This window comes from Octopus bimaculoides, chromosome 3 (assembly GCF_046866305.1).
Source record: "Octopus bimaculoides isolate indiv1 chromosome 3, ASM4686630v1, whole genome shotgun sequence".
In the NCBI taxonomy this organism is placed as follows: Eukaryota; Metazoa; Mollusca; class Cephalopoda; order Octopoda; family Octopodidae; genus Octopus; species Octopus bimaculoides.
In genome coordinates, this window is record NC_142930.1 from 74,717,784 (window position 1) to 74,737,690 (window position 19,907).

General features: G+C 34.9%; 1 protein-coding gene and 1 long non-coding RNA gene across 2 annotated transcripts; both read left to right on the forward strand.

Moving 5' to 3' along the window:
- Nucleotides 1-238: 238 nt before the first annotated feature.
- On the forward strand, nt 239-7,431 carry LOC149136591 (uncharacterized). Its single transcript, XR_016241091.1, has 2 exons — nt 239-910; nt 4,064-7,431. It is a non-coding gene; the product is annotated as an uncharacterized LOC149136591 (long non-coding RNA).
- Nucleotides 7,432-7,570: 139 nt separating this feature from the next.
- LOC106882166 (guanine nucleotide exchange factor MSS4) lies at nt 7,571-16,077 on the forward strand. Its single transcript, XM_014932748.3, has 2 exons — nt 7,571-7,840; nt 14,333-16,077. The coding sequence occupies exons 1-2, from the start codon at nt 7,673-7,675 to the stop codon at nt 14,612-14,614; spliced, it is 450 nt and encodes a 149-aa protein (XP_014788234.1). The 5' UTR covers nt 7,571-7,672; the 3' UTR covers nt 14,615-16,077.
- The last annotated feature ends 3,830 nt before the right edge of the window (nt 16,078-19,907 follow it).

Here is a 19,907-nt window from a genome sequence, read left to right on the forward strand (position 1 = left end):
TTCATGCATTGTCCATCTTTCGCATCTTACAACATGTAATTATAACAACAAATTTTTATCGTCACAACTGCTGATTCCGACATTTCATAATATTGTGTACCTAATCAATCTTACCCGTTAAAATTGGTAACTACACAAATTATTATCGTTACATATATTTACTATTACGAAGTCTCCTATACGCCATTCTTCAATTACTTCTTTTTACGAAACAGAAACCCTCTGAAAATACCTTCCTACCCATATTTTAGCTACGAATGCCAATGTATCACATCGACGTAACTATAATAATAACAATAACAATCCTTTCTACTATAGGCACAAGGCTTAAAATTTGAGGTTAGTCGCTTATATCGACTCCAGTACCCACCTGGAACTTATTTTATTGAACCGGAAAGGTTGAAAGGCAAAGTCGAGTCCGGCAGAATTTGAACTCAGAACATAAAGACGGACGAAATACTACTAAGCATTTCGCTCAGCGTGCGAACGATTCTGCCAGTTTATCGCCTTAATAATAAAAAAAATATGTTCCTCTTACTCAAATTAAAATATAAAAGAGAAAGCACTTGTAAGGGAGGTAATTCTAGCATTATACCATGCAGAGTTATGCATCTTGAATTACCATTCTGGTGTCGTGTATATCGCAGAGAACCATCGATTCGAAATACCATTATCGTGCCAGTCAAAATGCATTGTGATAATTAGATACAATCTTTTACCTTTTAAGATCAAATCCTACTGATATAAACTTTGTTTTTTGATCCTTACGGCAGTGGTATCGTTTCCGTGCGGATGGCATAAGCCGGCCGGTCCACCTATATGTATATTTGCAGTTTCCAAGGTATTTTACGCTGACAAATGGAAGATGACATTTTCACGTTACGCCACTGTTTTACAGAGTCAAAATAAAGTAAGGGTCAAGTAGTTGCATAGTTTTAATCGATTATAACCTCTTCTAAACTTTGTGGCATTGCGCCAGTCTCGTGAATCAATATTTTGATTCAAAACACTGAAGATGATGAGGCTGTGCTCATGGCCAAATCAATATGGCTAACATCGCTTTTAAACTAGTTGTAAGTCAACAACTGCATGAAAAAAAAAAAAAACCTAAAACAATAAAGAAGAAAAAAACTCAAAAGAAAAAAACGTACCGGATGGGAATTGCAGAGGGACGACTTTCTGTGAAGGAAGGACTGAACGTAAGGATTAATGTAGACCCTGAAGTAGTAATGTAGGATTAATGTAGAACCTGAAGTGGTTGTAGAAACGGTTAACGTACAATTTACCATCGTTAAAACGTAAAAGTAAATTGTTCTAAAACTTGAAAGTAAATTGCGATAGAAACTAGAAGTGACGTTAGTTACATTCGTATTTTTATGGAAATACAGTATGGGGTATAACTAATGTTTAGACCGTAATTGACATCCTGTCGGTTACGGACGTGAGAGTGGTTGAACACTCCACAAACACATGTACCTTTAACGTAGTCTTCAAGGAGATTCAGCGTGACACAGAATGTGATTATACTGGTCCCCAGATGCATCTCATTTCCGACTAAATTAGAGCAATGTGAGATAAAGTGTCTTGCTCAAGGACAAAACTCACCGCCAGGAATCGAACTCGCAATTTTACGATCGTGAACCGAATATCCTAACTACTAAATCACGCACTTTCACTGCATAAACTGTACATATATTAGATATTCTATGTACAATAAACACAAGGCTTGAAATTTTGGGGTGGAGGATAATTGATTACATTCATCCTAGTGCTCAACTTGTAGTAGCACTAAATTTAAGGATGAAATTCAAAGTCGACCGTGGCGGAATTTGAACTCAGAGATGAAATGCCACTAAGTATTCACTTCAACATTTAAATTTAGATTCACTTCAACATTTAAATTTAATTTGTGTCAAAATATTTTCGCCACTTTGAAACCGCGACTTGTTCAATGACAAAACTTCGTGCTGTGTTCTTAAATGGCTTATAAACATCTTCTATGCTGCAATTATTTTTGGTTCAGCACACGATCTCAGATCAAGTCACTTGCTATGCAAGTATCTCTCCATAATACCAGTCATTGACGCACAAAGTGACATTCATGAAAAGTTTTTCACGATCGCTAAATTTGTTTTGCTACACATGCTCATGAAGTTAAGTAAACATATCTGTGGTGAGAATATTTAACATTTGCCCGAATGTCATGATTAGCTGAATGTTGCCCACATGATCAACGAATCTGACCAATCGCGACTTCGCCAGGAAAGAATATTGCCAACGTGATCGATGGGATCTGGCGAATCACAACTTCACGTAGAATAGGCTTTTGCGTCTAATATCAAGTTTACTGCCTTCACATACATACATACATACATACATATAAAGTATATAATTTTACCTAAATGGTTTATTACATGCTAGCTACTTGATAAAATCCTATATAGATTTTATTGTTGATTATATATATATAGTCAATGTATCGTATATCTGAATAAGAAACACACTCTAAAGCAGAGTTTCTCAACGGGAGCCATACTGAAAAATTTCTTGGGGGCCACAAAGCTAAGTTTGAAAAATAGGGAGCCACAGGATGCTACGGGGGTGGGGGCCACAGAAAATTTGGAAATTATAAAATAGTAACATGTAGGCATGTATTTTTATTTGTAAAATGCACATTACACATATACATATAAGAAACACATATATATGCATTTATAATTATGATGAATCATCATTATGTACTAATTTTCTATTACACTCATATATGTACCTAGATAACACATGTTAGAATATTGGATTTTGAGTGTTGTATGTCTGGTTCATAAGGATAAACAGCTACATATTGCATCTTACCAAATTGCTCCAAAATTTTAAAGCTGCAAAACATACATATATAATGGACAGCACAGAAGGCAAAGTCACAGTTATTAATCAAAACTCCACTTCAATATTATTGACATGGAAAATCCATCCAGTCAACAATGTCCATGCTAACTGGTTAACATCCGCACAAGTCTCTTTAAGATTCATTTTTCTTTTTTGCTTTGTCAAATTATACCACTTCTTTCTCTCTCTCTCTCTGTCTGATTATCTCATTCTTCTTCTGCTCTTGATTCCGTACTTTCTTGTTTAATTATATTTTTCTGTATCGTTACATCATTTTACTTAAGTTTTTATAAGTTACTTTAATTATCATAAATTTTCCATCTAGGTCCATTTTGTCAGAGGTGAGGGCGGAAAGATCAATCCACCAAGTTAAATCATTGATCAATCATTTAAACTGAATCTAAGCCGCCAGGAAAACTGTTTCTTCATATACGAGTATAGGATTTATTTTCAAAAAACCTATAATTAATAGGGGCTTTAAGAAGTATTCAAACTAAGATGGGGAATCAAGAGGGAGGTGAGAGGCCTAGAGTACCCCCAAAACAAACAATTCATTAGAAAACTAGATGAAATCATTCTTATATGCACTTTTATACAACTATTAAATTATTAATCAATTTAATAACTCAATAATTGGTCACTGAATAGCATTTTATACTTAATTTAATTAGAGTAAAATTTAATGTTGAACTATGTTTAATCGAATATAACAAAATATATTCTAAAATCATTTTTCTTTAAAAGAGAAAATACATTTTCAATATACTTTGCTAACTCTTTTAGGTAATTTGAGTTTGATTCAACAATAAATCAGCCCTATTTTCTCCATGAGTTTACCAGCTCGCTTGCTTTAGCTATCACTTTTATAATTTAGTTTCTTTTCATCAAATTAATTTTCTTTCTGGATTGTCAACTGAAAAGGGAATGATGAATTTTTGTCGTTATTTTTATCTTTTTATAAGCATAAATATTAATCTATTTTTCTTGATTATTATAGCCTTTGATTTAGTTAACTGCATAATGTATTAACTTTATAAACTTGGTTTTAGATCTAATTTTATTCTTGACTAAAAAGGTATGTTGGTTTACCTTACTCTGTATTCACCCTTGATGAAAATGCTCGAAACTAACTTCTTGTTTATTCAACTTTTTTGAAAATATTTGTTTATTATTTCAGATAAACATGGCAAGTGCATCTAAAAAGAGTGTAGACAATATTCTGCCGTATATCTTGCTTATGGATTCATTAAATCTCCACAAAATTCTACCATGCCTATTGGTCTGCTATACAAGACTTCGTTATCAAATGAAAGTATGCGTCCCTGCAAACTAAAAAAAGAAAAAAAAAACATCTGGAGACTGCACATAGAGATAAGAAAGACAAGCCACTAGATTTCTTCAAAAGGTTATGTGATGAGTTTCAAGGAAGGATGACAGTGGATCAAATGTTCACTCAAAAAACAACAAAAGTAGACAAAGGAATGTTGGCTTCTTACAAGATAGGAAATTTAATTGCAAAAGCTGGTAAGCCTCACACCATTGGTGAATCTTTGATCATGCCTGCACTGGCTGTAGTGCTTTCAACAGTCATGGATCAGAGTCCACAAGAGGTTACTAGTGCTATTCCTCTGAGCAACTCATCAGTATCATGACGGATTGATGAAATGGCAGCTGATGTTGAAAGCCAATTAGTTTCAAAACTTAGGGTAAATGAGTTCTCACTTCAAATAGATGAATCAACTCTACCTGATCATTCTGCTTTTTTTTAATGGCATTTGTTAGGTTTCCTAATGTGCTTTGTGTGCACTGTATTCATCAACAAAATCTGGTTGCCAGACACATAGCAGGACGTTTGAATGATGCACTTATAAATGTTATCAAAGCTGTCAACTTGATAATAAAAGAATGCATTGCAAGATCGCCAATTATGTGAAAATAACGAGGAATTTCAACGACTTGTGTTGTATACTGAAGTCAGATGGCTATCCAAGAGTAATTGCTTGCATTGCTTTGTTGCACTTGAAGACACTGTTATCTCATTTTTGAGTGAAATAGAACTTGGAGAGAAACTTGTTGATGCAAAAAGTGATATTTTTTACTTGTCTGACATACTTGAAAAGCTAAATGTCTTTAACAAAGAACTTCAAGAAAATAACTCCACTCTGTTTTCTTGCAAAGAGAAAATTAAAACCTTCAATGGGAAACAAAAGTTATTCTGGATGAATCTTGGAAGACGGGAATTTGCATAGTTTCCTTCCTTAGCACGCATATCCACCGAGCTGCTTGATGATGACTTAACAGTTTATGTTGATCATTTGAAGCAGTTACATAATGATATAGAAATTCACTTCTCTGATCCACTCCAAATGATGGTGCCATAATGGTTTGTGGATCCCTTTGTTGTTGATCCATCTGAAGTCAATATTGACATACAAGAAAGCTTCATTCAACTTCAAAATAACACAGCAGCTCAAACAAGGTTCAAATATGGAGGATGCCAGAAGCTGTGGATGAATGAAGAGATCTATAGGAAGTGGGTTCGGGGTCACTACTTTATAAGAATGTTGGTTATCAGTTATATAGAAATAGTTGTTATTGTAGCTCAGCGGGCTGCGTGTTTGAATCACGTCGGAGGGTCACCACTTTATAGGAATGTGTTAAATAGCTCAGCGGGCTGCGTGTTTGAATCACGTCAGGGTCACCACTTTATAGGAAGTGGGTTATACATCATTAGATGTACACCTGACTTTCCTATATTAAATTAAGAATTGAACGGAACGCTGAACTCCAAACTATCAACATAAACAATATTTATTTATTGTGGAAAATATACATCTTTAATCTTGTTTGTTGAGACGTCTTCGGTGTGTGAGAACATGGTTGTTGGGGCGTTGGTATATTGATGTGAGCTGTCTAGCGTGAGTTCGAAAGATGGAGAGACAGCTAGACATGTCCTTGCTCAATCGCTGGCCAGCAAGAAAGAGACAGAATGAAGCTGGAAAGCCTGGATGTTTAATTCCACGCATGCGTGAGACTACGCATGCACACAGCGTTACTACAGATCTCTATAAAGTACCCACTACCTAGGAAAAACGTTAAGTTGCTTTTACTAGTTTTTCCCACATCTTATTTAGTTGAGTCAGGTTTCAGTTGGGTGATGTGTCTGCTGTCAAAGATTCGAAATTGCCTTGACGTAGAAGAAAGAGGAGATTTACGCCTCTCACTGATGGCTTTAAAACCAAATATTGACAAGTTGGTAACTCTGCATCAGTCACAGGGATCCCATTGAAATCAAGCAATATAAACTAAAATTGTTACATTTTTTTGCTTTGTAAGTGTAAATAGATTTATTTAAGTGAAATATTTATTCAACTATTTTTTTTTTATTTACAAGTGGGGTGGATATTTGATGCAAAACTACAACTTTTAATGCTTCTTTCTACTTCTTTAGATGCATTAAGTTGAGGGACAGAGTGGAGATAAAAGCTTAAATTAGCATGGGGGCCATAACGATTTCGTGTTGAATTAAAGGAGGCCACGGTCAGAATGAGGTTGAGTAATAAAGTTAATGTCTGGTCTATGGTTTCGCATCCACGAAGGCTGCAGACAAATTTGTCTTCGGACTACAGTCTGATGAGTCGTCCACAAAGCTACGGCCTTCGTGGATGCGAAACCATTGGTCACTCTGTGACCAGACATTAACTTTATTACTTTAATATAAGTGAGTATATATATTAAAGTTAGATAAGTCCGGTTTATGGGATTACTTTAAGTTTCACATCCATAAAGGGCTTAGCTTTATGGCATATTATCAGATCCCAAACACTGTTAACTAAAGGCCGCTCTAACGAATAGCCTGTATAGAGTAAGGGGGGGGGGGAGGAAAGGACCCCGTTACTCAATGTCAACAAAAGGATTGTCTCCCCTAGGCTATATATATATTTATATATGTGTGTGTGTGTGTGTTTGTCTCTCCCAGCACCGCTTGACAACCGGTATTGGTGTGTTTACATCCCCGTAACTTAATGGTTGGGCAAAAAGAGACCGATAGAATAAGCACTGGTAATTCAAAAATTATAAGTACTGGAATAGATTCCTTCGACTAAAAATTCTTCAAGTAAAAAAATTAAAAGAATAAGTGAAATTAACTGATTTTCACCAGGAATCTAGTGGTTATCAGAATTATTTGAACTAAGTTAATGAAATACTTATATTAAATTGTGCGGTTGAAATTATGTACGAGGTTTCGGAAGAAATTTGGGCAATATTGAATATTCCCTAAGTGGCTTATAAAATTGTTTTAATTACTGACAATAAAATTATAGAGAACATTGAAAGTTCCGTGCATGTACGTGCTAGCCATGTTATATAAGTAAAAGTATATTAAAAAAACTGTCAATAACTTCAGAAGTTGGAAATAAGGAAAACAAATATATGGTTGGATATTGACTCTTTGATACTGTGACGAACTGAAAATTTCATCCCATCATTCCTAAAACATCAATTAAATATGCTAACCCGAACTAACCTTCCGTTCAGGTTAGCACAGATTAACATATTGTAATGGGAGAAGGAGATACTCCACAGGTATCAGGAACCTTCTAGTCCCAAAACATTTATTGCTTCTGTGACATGCTGTTCGTGTGACGACTATTTAGGTGAACCTCTGCAGTCAAGTATAACTAGTTGCCGTGTATTCTCTCGTCTTATTACCGCATGTTTAATGGGATTTACAGTAAACAATTGTTATATTGTAATATTAAGACATCGATAGTGTTGTTATAGAATGGCAGAAGATAATTGCGATAATAACAATGACACCGATATCATGAGAATAAAATCCTTATACAGCAACAGATTAGGTGATAACGGTAAAAACAAAACGAAGGTCTACTGCACCAGATGCCCGAGTCTTATGTTGACTCCAGGAAATGGTAATTATGTGAGGCAAAAAGTGAGTATTAAGGAACATTTAATGTTCAGTTTTTGTATTTTTTGTATCATTGATCCATTGTCATTTTTAAATGTTCTATAGTATATGTTAAACTTCTAATTATCCATATTTAAAACCATCAGGGGCGTATACCAACCAAGTTATCTTTGCTCTGTTGCGCATCTACAAAAAAATTTCAAGGTTTTACACTTCAAAAAATTCACTTTTTGAAACTAAATAGTTTCTATGCATTTTATTACTAGTTATCTTAAATTTTATTTATGTTTTAATTGTCAAGCCATGATAATTTTGGTAATTTTGTCATCACCTCATCAAGCAGCATATTGTCAAGTATGTTATTATTGAAACGTTTAAGGTGGCGAACTGGCAGAATCGTTACCGCACAAAATGCTTAGCGACATACTTTCCGGCTTTATATTTTGAGTTCAAATGCCGCCGATGTCAACTTTGGCTTTCATCCTTTAAGGTCGATAAAATAAGTACTAGACAAGTACTGGAGGTGGGGTGTTTGATGTAGTCGACTAACACCTTTCTCCTAAATTTCAGGACTTGTGCCTATAGTAGAGAGGATTATTGAAATGGTGCTTACGGTTCACATAATCGCACCGTTTATTGTAACTAATTTCTGTATCCTCTTTGCACCAAGGGTGCCGGAAAGCCATCTGCTAAACAAGTAGGCTTGCACTTATCGAATGCACGACGACCACATTTCCATAGTACCCTTTTCATCAGTATAAACAAACTCTACTATCTAAGTATCTACTCTAAATCTACTTCATACAACTTGCGTTTTTCTCACTACAGCCTACCTGACGATGTATTAATAACTGTTTCCATACCAACCACTAACCTTACTTACTTAGATCTATCCTAAACACAGGTACAATCCAGTCTATCATTAGTGTGAGTTCTTAAAGCTCAAGGTGGTAAGTTGAGGTCTCTTTGGGTATGGTCTTGGCCAGCTAGAGAATACACATCAAAACATCAGTTGTACATTTTGAACTGTTTAACAGGGTCCCTTTAAATGGAAAACAGGAGCAATCTCAGAATTTGTTTGGAAAAGGCAAATTGGAAAAATAAAGCAATTGTAGACCAAATTACACTATTTCGAAATGGGACAAAGCACTGCAACTTTTTCACTTCAGAAACATAGCATTATCCTTGACTACGTAAGTGTTGTGCTTCACTGCAATACTGTGCTACAAAATATATCTATAGACTTTCAGCTAACACTATGTGTAGACAAATGTAAACCCTTGTCTTTATATACAGTATCTTTGTTGCTGAGATGTATATTAGTTAGGTTTTCATTGTTACTGTGATCTTTGGTGTGAGATTATAATGAATTAGGTTGGCTGTGTGAATTATAAACAGATGCAAAACTTGCAAACATTTTGTAATATATTTAAGAAGAGGCTGAACATATAATCAAGGGTTTTCAGATGCTCACTGGTAGAGACTTAGGATATAGGGATTGACTTTCATATTGTCTAAATTCCACCGGCATTAATGGCTTACTCAGTGAGTTCTTCATCATTACCATCATCAACATTTAACGTCTGTTTTCCATGTTGGCATGACTTGGACGGTTCGACAGGAACTGGCAAAGCCAGGGGCTGCACCAGGTTCCACAATCTGTTTTGGCTTGGTTTCAACAGCTACATACCCTTCATAAAACCAATTGCTCTACAGAGTGTACTGGGTGCTTTTTATGTGACACCATTACCAGTGCTTTTTTGTGGTACCTTGGTTTTGGGATCTCAATTCTGTTGTAGTGGGAGGGTCTTGAGAGCAGCAATGAGCCACATATCTCAGTCCTCTGTCATCTCTTTGTAAGGTTCAGGGTTTTGAGATTAGCCTTCAATACTTTGTTCTACGTATTCCTTCCAAAAAGAAGTCAAAATATGAGTTTATCTGAATCTACTCAAAATTTCTGGCTTGCTTGTGGTGAGAAATGAATTAATGTATCTTTAACAGTTTTTACTCAGCAAAAGACAGAGATGTAAATCCACCAAATCTTGCTGAAAATCTGCTCTGGTGTACTGGCCTGTGGCAAGTGAGTTATGTGCTCTCTAGCCACTCTCAACTTCTGTGATTGTTCTGGCTTGCTCGGCAAGAAGTGAGGTGTAAGTTTTTCAGTTTTCCCCAACACTCTGCGAAGATCTTTAGTGAAAAATCACGAGAGAAAAGTGCATGAATCTCAAGGACACTTGATGTTCTGACTTGGTGACCTGATCTGCTACAAATCGATTGGTCGATAAACAGATCATGCACAGGAAAATTATGTTTCAGTTGTGGTTCACTAATTGCTCTCCACTGATGATTTAGAAAAAATGGTTCAAATCCTTGGGCTCAATATATCTTTATGGACAGTTTAAGACAATACTCAGGTGCTGATGGTATCCCAACACAAGAGTGAAACTTATCTAGCTGATCTTTTTCTCTGTCTGTGAAGATATAAAGAGAAAGTGTTTACATTGCTTGTACTTAGTGTTGGCTCCAAGTTTGTGTGCGTGCGCGCACACGCATGCATGGACGGACGCGCACACACACTCACACACACACACACACTTATTGTGTAGCATAGCATACCTACTGCAATACATCTGGTAACATGCTTGTTCAATGTCTAATAATGTAGTTTCATTGTAAAGTGTTTATTCAAAAATGAAACCAAAGGTGCAAGAGCTCCCTTACTTTTTTCAAGTTGACTTTTAACTGAATATCAAAATTCCTTTCATTGAACTAGTAGCCATGACGAATAGAACATGTCATCTGACCACTGGGTTGGGCCATGTGATATAGTAAGCACATATTTTATGTTTAACAGGCAATACTACTGTATGAAGTTGTATCTTGCCTTTTTCATATTATATTCACACTAAGAATGGTGTCTGATTGCTTGTTTATTCTTGTAGACCCTCATAAGCCATGCTATAATTCAGATGACTCCTTGTCAGGTTAGCTCTTTTGTGACACCTTGAAATCCTCATTGACACTTTCATCAGTTGATTCAATCTGTAAACTTTATTCACATTCAAACTTTCCATGACTATATGGATCTGCATAATAAGGATCTTATGTATTTCCTCAAGGTATGAGCTTGATGTCAGATATGGCCTGCATGAATTTTTCTGAGCCATCTGATGCCTTGCAAATTAATATTCCCTATTTCTTTGTTAACAATGAACTGAGTTAAATAAATTGATTGGTACTTCCTTGTTTTTGGTTTCTCCAGATGATATGATCACTAACTTCTTGACCCTCTGATCAGCATAGCACCTCATACCAAATCTTGCATCTGCAATATTATTTATGTTAGGTTAAGATTTGAAGAGATTACTAATGATTACCTAAAATTCTTCAAATACTGAGGAGATTCCAAGAACCAAACACTTGTACTGATACAAATTACTAGAAGAAGCAAATATTGTTATATGATATGATGTGATGATGGATGTAATTCCTTCTGGTGTTGGTCCATATTAAGATCTGGTTTTGAAAAAAGTATGATCCATTTGAATTTTCCAGCAATCCCCCAACAGGAGGTATTGAAGATTGTTTTCTTTAGATAACTGTATTTATATATTTAGATAACTGTATTTATATATTTAGATAACTGTATTTATGTATATGGATAACTGTATTTATATATATATGTACAATGCAGCTTTACACACTCATTCACATATATGAGTGTTGCTTTGCACAATAAGTTTGTGAATGTTTGTATGTGTGATTATTATGTACTTTATTTTCTACTTTATATATAAAATACTACAATTAACTGTCATTTTTGATGGCATGGGGTCAGCTAGTTAATATATAATAACCATTAGTTATTGATTGGAAATGAAAATAAAGTTTTATGCAAATTGCATATCAATATTTGTTAAAATCCAGGATTCAAGGTAACAGGAGGTGGTCTGTGTAAACAAATATTCATAGATTTCATGGAAGAATTTGGCAAACTCATTGTGAATTGATTTACCAAATTCTTCTATGAGATCTTTTATAAATCAATATTTACAGTGTCCAAGGATAATAGAAATAGCTGATACAGAACAAGTTAAATTCTTGATTGTAAACAGATCCATATCTTGCTATATCCTTACCAAGTTTATTTTGTCCTTTATATATATCCTTGCTATATCCTTACCAAGTTTATTTTGTCCTTTATATATATCCTTGCTATATCCTTACCAAGTTTATTTTGTCCTTTATTCAGTAAAATATAAATCAGTAATATTTTTAATTCAATTAACTTTAATGCCTATTATAAAAAGAAAAAAAAGTACTGTTTTGTCTAGTTCAGTGATGGTAAACCTTAACACATACTGAAATTTAAATTCTTTTAATAATACTCCTTTGGAGTGTTACTTGAATGTATATACATATTTTAGTTTAAGGTAAATATTTATAGAGGGAGAGTTTTATCTTTTGATGTCCATTGCATGTCACTAAAAAGCCTGTGGTGACATGCATGTCATATATTAGTCACAAGAAAAACTTGGTCAGTTTTTCAGAATTTATTGATCTATTAACTTTATTTTCATTTCCAATCAATAACTAATGGTCATTATATATTAACTAGCTGACCCCATGCCATCAAAAATGATGGCATATGTAGTATTTTATATATAAAGTAGAAAATAAGGTACATAATAATCACACATACAAACATTCACATACTTCCCTTGTACATGCACACACATACACACATAGACTCTCACAGAGTTGAAATGCTGTTTGATTATTCTTTTTAGCATTGAATGTTCACCATCTCACTTCCATTGCATGCACACTCACACACATTCACCTGACTCCCATTTATATACACACACAAATACTCACGCTGAGTTGAAACGCTGTTTGATTTTTTTTTTCACCATAGAACTTCCATCACTACCAAGTTTTCCACCACCCCTTCCTTTCTCATTCATATGTTGCGATGGAGAAATACACAAGAGTATTATTATAATAGAAGATATGGATGGTAAATCAAATTAATATGCTTGTCAATGTTCACATATATTCACATACTTCCCTTGTACATGCACACACATACACACATATACTTAGAGTTGAAATGCTGATTTTTTTTCACCCCTTCCTTTCTCATTCATATGTTGTGGCAGAGAAAAACAGAAGATACACGACGTGCTCTTTGCCACTTCCTTTCTCTTACTCCCTTTCAGTCAGGGCTATTACTCTCACTACCTCTCCTTCACTGAATCACAATTTTCTCTCCTCTCCCTTCACTTATACTACTTTCTCCTCCTCCGTCCAGTGTGATTTAGGACAAATATATATATATATATATATATATATATATATATAACAAATATATAAAAACACTACGTTCATTATTATATTAGGAGATATTGTAAAAGCTGTGGTACTTCCATGCACAACAGTTTATAAAACACTGACAAATTAATATCAGGTAGAAGCATGGAGCCTCCTTTGTTGAAGTCAGAATCCGTAATGCTGTTGAAATCTCAATGTCTACAGCAAGAACCAAGTTACAAACGTACTACTGTGATGATGATTTTGTTGTATCTAGGGAGATTCATTACACCATTATTAATAACACTCACATTAGTTTAATCTGACTAGTTGATCATTTGTTTAACTTGTTGGTTAAACAGTCAATTGTTTGTTGTTTTTTATTCATCAAAAAGAAATCACTGAAATAGTTGTGAATGGCGATGAAAGAACTTTGACGAACACAACAAAATTTGTTTCAATACATGAATTCACATAAAAAAACCTTGCAAACCAAATACAAAAATGAAGTGATGATGATGTTGAATTCTAAACTCATCATCATCATTTAATGTTTGTTTTCCATGCTGGCATGGGTTGGACAGTTTGACAGGAGCTGGCCAGCTGAAGAGCTGTCCAGGATCCATGTCTGTTTTGGCACGGTTTCTATGACTGGATGCCCTTCCTAACACCAACCACTTCACAGAATGTACTGGGTGCTTTTATGCAGCACCAGCATGGGTATGCTTATGTGATACCAGTATGGGTGCTTTTTATATGGCACCAGTACCCATGAGCCTGCAAGATTAGAGGTGTTCAGCGGGAGAGGGATGCAGAGAACATGTTTGTATGCAAGGATAACCATGCTTTTACTTAGCTTGATGCGTCTTCTCAAGTACAGCAAACTGCCAAGAGTCTCAGATCCCTGTCATCCCCTCTGTGAGGCCCAATATCTGAAGATCCTTTCTCACCAATTCATCCCTTGTCTTCCTGAGTCTACCTCTTACACATGTTCCCTCTACATTTAGAGATTGGCACATCTTGACACAACTGTCTTCATTCATTACATGTCTGTACCGGCATAGTCTTCTGTCTTGCACACTTTGAAAAGAAAATATAGTAAACATTTGATAATTATATAAATGTATCTGTGTAAACAAACAAACAAGCTAAAAAAAAATTATTTGTTAGATTTTGAAATGCATCTTATTTGTTATTTTACAGTTTCTCCTGCCATTAGAAAAAGGTTCAAAGGAAGAAAAGGATGGAAATGGAAGTAGTAATGTCACAGAAGTATATGATGAAGAAGATAAACTTATTGATTGCTGGAGGATTGATAACATGTACAACTTTGAAAATATTGGATTTTCAAACACTGTTGGAACTGTCAAGTACTTGATATGTGCTGATTGTGAGTCTGGCCCTGTCGGGTGGCATGATCTCAGTAAAGGACAAGCTTGCTATCTTTCATGGGACCATATAAGACATTCTAAGCCAGATGACTAAATTTAATTCTGAGAACTATATTTTAACTGTAAAAGGTAATTAATCTCTTGAAATGTTGCAGGAGCATTCTCTCTCCTTCCCCCTATCTCTCTTGCTTTCTTGTCCTCTCCCATGCCCTAACACTTTTGGTAGAACTTCGGACAAAAAAAAAATCAGTAACAAAAATCAGTTGTGTTAACGATCCTTGACCATAACTCCATGTCATAATAACCTAATTCAATTCAGAGAAGTGGCTGAGGTAGTGAACTACCAAATTTCTTGGTCTCAAGTTCAGCTTGACTACTGGTGTCTTGTATTTGTATGTAAGATAAATCAACATACTTGAATTTATCTAGTTGTTAAGTAGCAGATCTTGAGTCTTACCTGAGATAAGCTGCTACTCTATCCCAGTGATAATTTATCTCTCATTTGATTAAATACCAGAAGACCAGAGCTAAGCACTGGACTTATAAACCCATACAGACTGCAGAAAACACTGTTTCTTCAACTGGGTTATTAGAGTGGTAACTTATAGCTGTATTAAGTTACGGATATGGTAAGTTATAGCTGGGGTTGATCATAAGGATGTCACACTGTCACCACATTCTTTAAATAACGCTTGGTAGGTAACTAAATCAAGGAATATGCTTTTACCCACATACAGAACTTGAAACTAGTTCCTACTGAAAAGTAGAATCAAACTGAGGCAGTTGTCAAGAGTTCAATTATTACTACAGCTAATGTATAGCAAGACGCACACAAACATCGCTTGCTTCAGTTTGTACATCTGATATATAAATTCATAATTGAATGGTTAATAATAGAAAGGGCGTTCAATTTCAAAGCTTATTTTCCAGCTGTGTGTATATGTTTAAATTTGAAAAAGAAAAAAAAAACTCAAAAATAAAAAAACAAAATGGTAGATTTCTCATCCATGCTAATATGGTGCAGGGGATGTTAACTAGTAAAGAAAAAAAAGAAGTGAAAAGAAAAAAGAAAGCTACCAAATATGAATCTTTAGACAGAGCATGTATTTCTCTTCATTATGTGACTCATTTATGCTGAATTGAAATCTCAACATTTTTAATGGCTTTAGATAAAAAACAAACAAAGAAACACAACTTTCAAAGCCTTTTCTAGGTGAAACCTAGTGCCCCTCATGTTGCCCATAATTCTCTGTCTGACTGACAAATGTAAAAGTAGGGACCAAAGAAAATGTTTTGTCACTGGTTGAGATCGTGTTATTCCTTATGGGGATAGTTTTGTTTCTTGTAAGAACAATTTTTGTAGCTTGTGGGAATACTTTTGTCAGTTGAAGGGACAGATTTATCTTTTGTGTGGCCAGTAAAATTCTAATGCTTTTATAAAGGTTTCAGTTAGAGAGGAGATATGAAATTTTGTAAAATTGCATTCTTCTGCTAATTGAATGTTAAGAGGTTGTTTACTGCTGTGAAATAAACCAAGCAGAAAAGGTGAATTATTAATGAGTGATTGTTTATAAAAATCTGTAAGCACTATTTATGAGGTTGAAATGTGTGTGTTTGTTTATATATATATATATATATTTTTAGAAGGTAGATTGTTATGACTGGTCAGAGATTGACCATTGGTTTTGCACCTATAAAGCACTTAGCCATATAGGCGACTCGTTAGACACAAATGGCTGGAGAATGGTCACCCTCTGACTAGTCATAACAATCAACCTTCCCAAAAATATATTACTGCTCTAATGTTCTAGAGTATGCTTCTTTTTTAGGTATATGAACTACTGGCAATATATATATATAATACAAGAATGTTGTTGACAGTGACTCCAAAGTTTTGGCCAGCTAAGCCATCATTGAACCACAATGCATTAGAGTTAGTTTTGTCTTTATATAGTCTTTGTTGTGTTAAAATCATCTTTGGGTGTGTGGGTTTGAGATATTTTTGATAAAATTTTTATTGATTAAATTTGAGGTGGTTGTTGTTTAGAGTTTATTCATGCATGTACAACTTTGTAAGTAAACACCAAATTTAATCAAAAAAAATTTTCCCAAAACACCTTTTCATAAAAACCTAATTACCACCCCAGTCAAACCCACACACCTAAAGGTGATTTTAACAGACTATATAAAGGCAAAACTAATTCTAATGCATTGTTGTCTGACGATGGCTTAGCTGGCCAAAATTTCCGAGTCACTGCCAACAACATTCTTGTATAAGAATAAGTTTGTACTCTGCAAAAGTATAGAGTAACCCGTCAGATTAATGTAAAATTGCTTTTATTATTGAACATAAAAACAAACAATACATATACATATATATATATATATATATACACACACACACATACATAGACATAGGCGCAGGAGTGACTGTGTGGTTCTGGGTTCAGTCTCATTGCATAGCACCTTGCTCAAGTGTCTTCTACTATAGTCTCGGGCCGACCAAAGCCTTGTGAGTGGATTTGGTAGATGGAAACTGAAAGAAACCTGTCATATATATATATTTAAAGCAGTTGTATACTGTCAACTTAATGTGACAGTCCCAATAAAGGAATCATACTGCTGCTATTTAGCCCTAGGAAGCTGGACTGCTTTCTGTCGGCCTTGTCACATTTCCTGTGTCCTTATATTTGCGAGGGGGAGACAAGCACCCCCACCCAACCTAGTCTGCATTCAGGGACTTCAGCCAACTGGTGTTGCTACTTCAGGCTGATGATGAGCAATGACTCAGAAACATGTCCCTGAATGCAGACTAGGCTGGGTAGAGGTGCTTGTCTCCCCCTCACAAATATAAGGACACAGGAAATGTGTCAAGGCCGACAGGAAGCGGTCCAGCTTCCTAGGGCTAAATAGCAGCAGTATGATTCCCTTATTGGGACTGTCACATTAAGTTCACAGTATACACCTGCTTTATCGTAACACTGCTGCTTAATTCTCTGTGAGATTTATAATTAGATAATTTCTAATTTATATATATTTAGCGCAAGCTAAATATTAATAAAAGTTCTATTTTTCCTGTTTGCATCACCATACCTGTACTTGAAGTGTTGATGTGTTCTAAATATATATATATGTTTATATATCATCATCATTGTCATCATCATCATTATTGTCATTGTTTAACATCCATCTTCCATGGAGGCATGGGTTAGATGGTTTGAAAGGATCTAATCTTGAGGACTGCATCAAGCTCCAATGTTTGTTATGGCATAGTTTCTATGGTATGTATGTCATGATTTTTTAATATCAATGTTCCATGATGGCATGGTTTGGAGATATATACACATATATATAAATATTTGCTCAGATTTATCTTATGCATATATATATTTATATGTATATATACCAATATTATGTACCCAACGAATTTGTCTACAATTCATTTACAATAATTCACCCACAGCAATTTATCTATGGATACGATTCATCTACAACCACACACACACACACAACCACACACACACACAACCACACAAACATACAACCACACACAAATTGTTGTAGATGAATTGTTGACGAATTTACCTAGAACCATCAATATTAATATGTAAACAAGGAAGTGCATACTCAATAGAAGTTATGTGGTTGTTGGTATTTACACTCCTACAGCTTCATTATTCAAGTTTCCTGCTAACCAACTGTAACCATTGAATGAACTGTTTTTCTCTCTTTTCAAATCCTAAATGAGCTTTTCATCTCTTGTAGTTTTCAGAGGTGATTAGTGATTAGTTTGAGTTTAAACAAAGGCTACTGCTACTACTAATTGTTGGTCAGTCTGTGGTTACTGTCATTATTAGGTTGATGTTATTGTGTGTGTTGCAGGTGTGGTAGTTAATGTCTTTATTCAAATATAACATGAATAATGAAACTAATATCAAGTCTGAACAAGGCTGTGGGCTGGCAGAATCATGAGCATGCTGGGAAAATGCTTAGCTGTATTTAGTCTGTCATTACATTGAGAGTTCAAAATTGAGAATGTGAAAGTCAACTTTGCTCTTCATCCTTGTGGCTTCGATAAAATAAGTACCAGTCAAGTACTGGGGTTGATGTAATTGACTTATCCTCTCCCACAAAATTTCTGGCTTTGTGCCAAAATTTGAAAACATTATTCAGGCTGTGGGCTGGCAGAATTGTTAGCATGCCAAACTGCTTAGCAACATTTTGTCTGTCTTTAAGTTCTGAGTTCAAATTCCACCAAAGTCAACTTTACTTTTCATCCTTTCAAGTTCGATAAAATAAGTACCATTTGAGTACTGGGGTCAATGTAATCGACTTATCCCTTCCCCTCAAACTTCTGGCCATGTGCCAAAATTTGAAATGAATATTAAGTCTGAGCATATTGATAGAAGTATGGTTCTTTGCTTAAAAAGTTTGCTTTGAAGTCACTTGATTTTGGGAACAATTTCACTGCATAGCAGTTTGGGCTTGTGTGTTCTATTATATAGCTTTGTGTTAATCAGTACTTTTTTAAATGGAATTGGTAGATAGAAACTATGTTGAAGCCCAGCTTATATCTGTCTTTCTGTTTGCACCAGTGGAACCTTTATGCCCCATAACTTAGCAGGCTGATAAACAGTTCAATAAAAGATGTAAAGAATGATTGTTTACAAATAAGTATTGACTTCAACATGATATAGTAAATCCTACAAGGCAGTGCTCCAGTATGGCTGCATTCTTATGACTAGAACCAGTGAGAGGTTAATGTTACTTGTGTGTGTGTGTGTATACATACATATATATGTATGTATATATATATATATATTTATACGTATGTATATATATGTGTGGGTGTGTGTGTGTATATATATCAGTATCATCATTTTAATGTCCAGATTTTCTACATCTGGTTGCTGTTCCTGCCCCCACCCATCGCCTGTTTCCTAGTAAGCTAATATTTCACTATGGCCAGACGTGTTCTTGCAAACATTGGAAATGAATGACACTGTTTACATGATAGTTACAATCAAGCACAAATGATGTTGGGACACACACACACACACACTCTCTCTCTCCCTCTCCCTCTCTCTCTCTCTCATCCATCTTGGATAACAGTGCAGTTATTAAAATTTCTCCTTTAAAACTAATATCTTCAAAAAGTGGATATGCAACTTTTCAAATACCAAGGAAAATGGAATACACTTTTTTTGTTGCACATTTAAACATGTTTATAAAATTTTCAGCTTTTGTGTTCGTTGAATTGCATCGTATATATATATATATATATATATATATATATATATATACTGTTGTGTCTAGGGAGAGTCATTTTCTTTTCGTGCCTTAAAATTTAACACACTCACCGTTAAAATTTCCACTTATTATTTTTA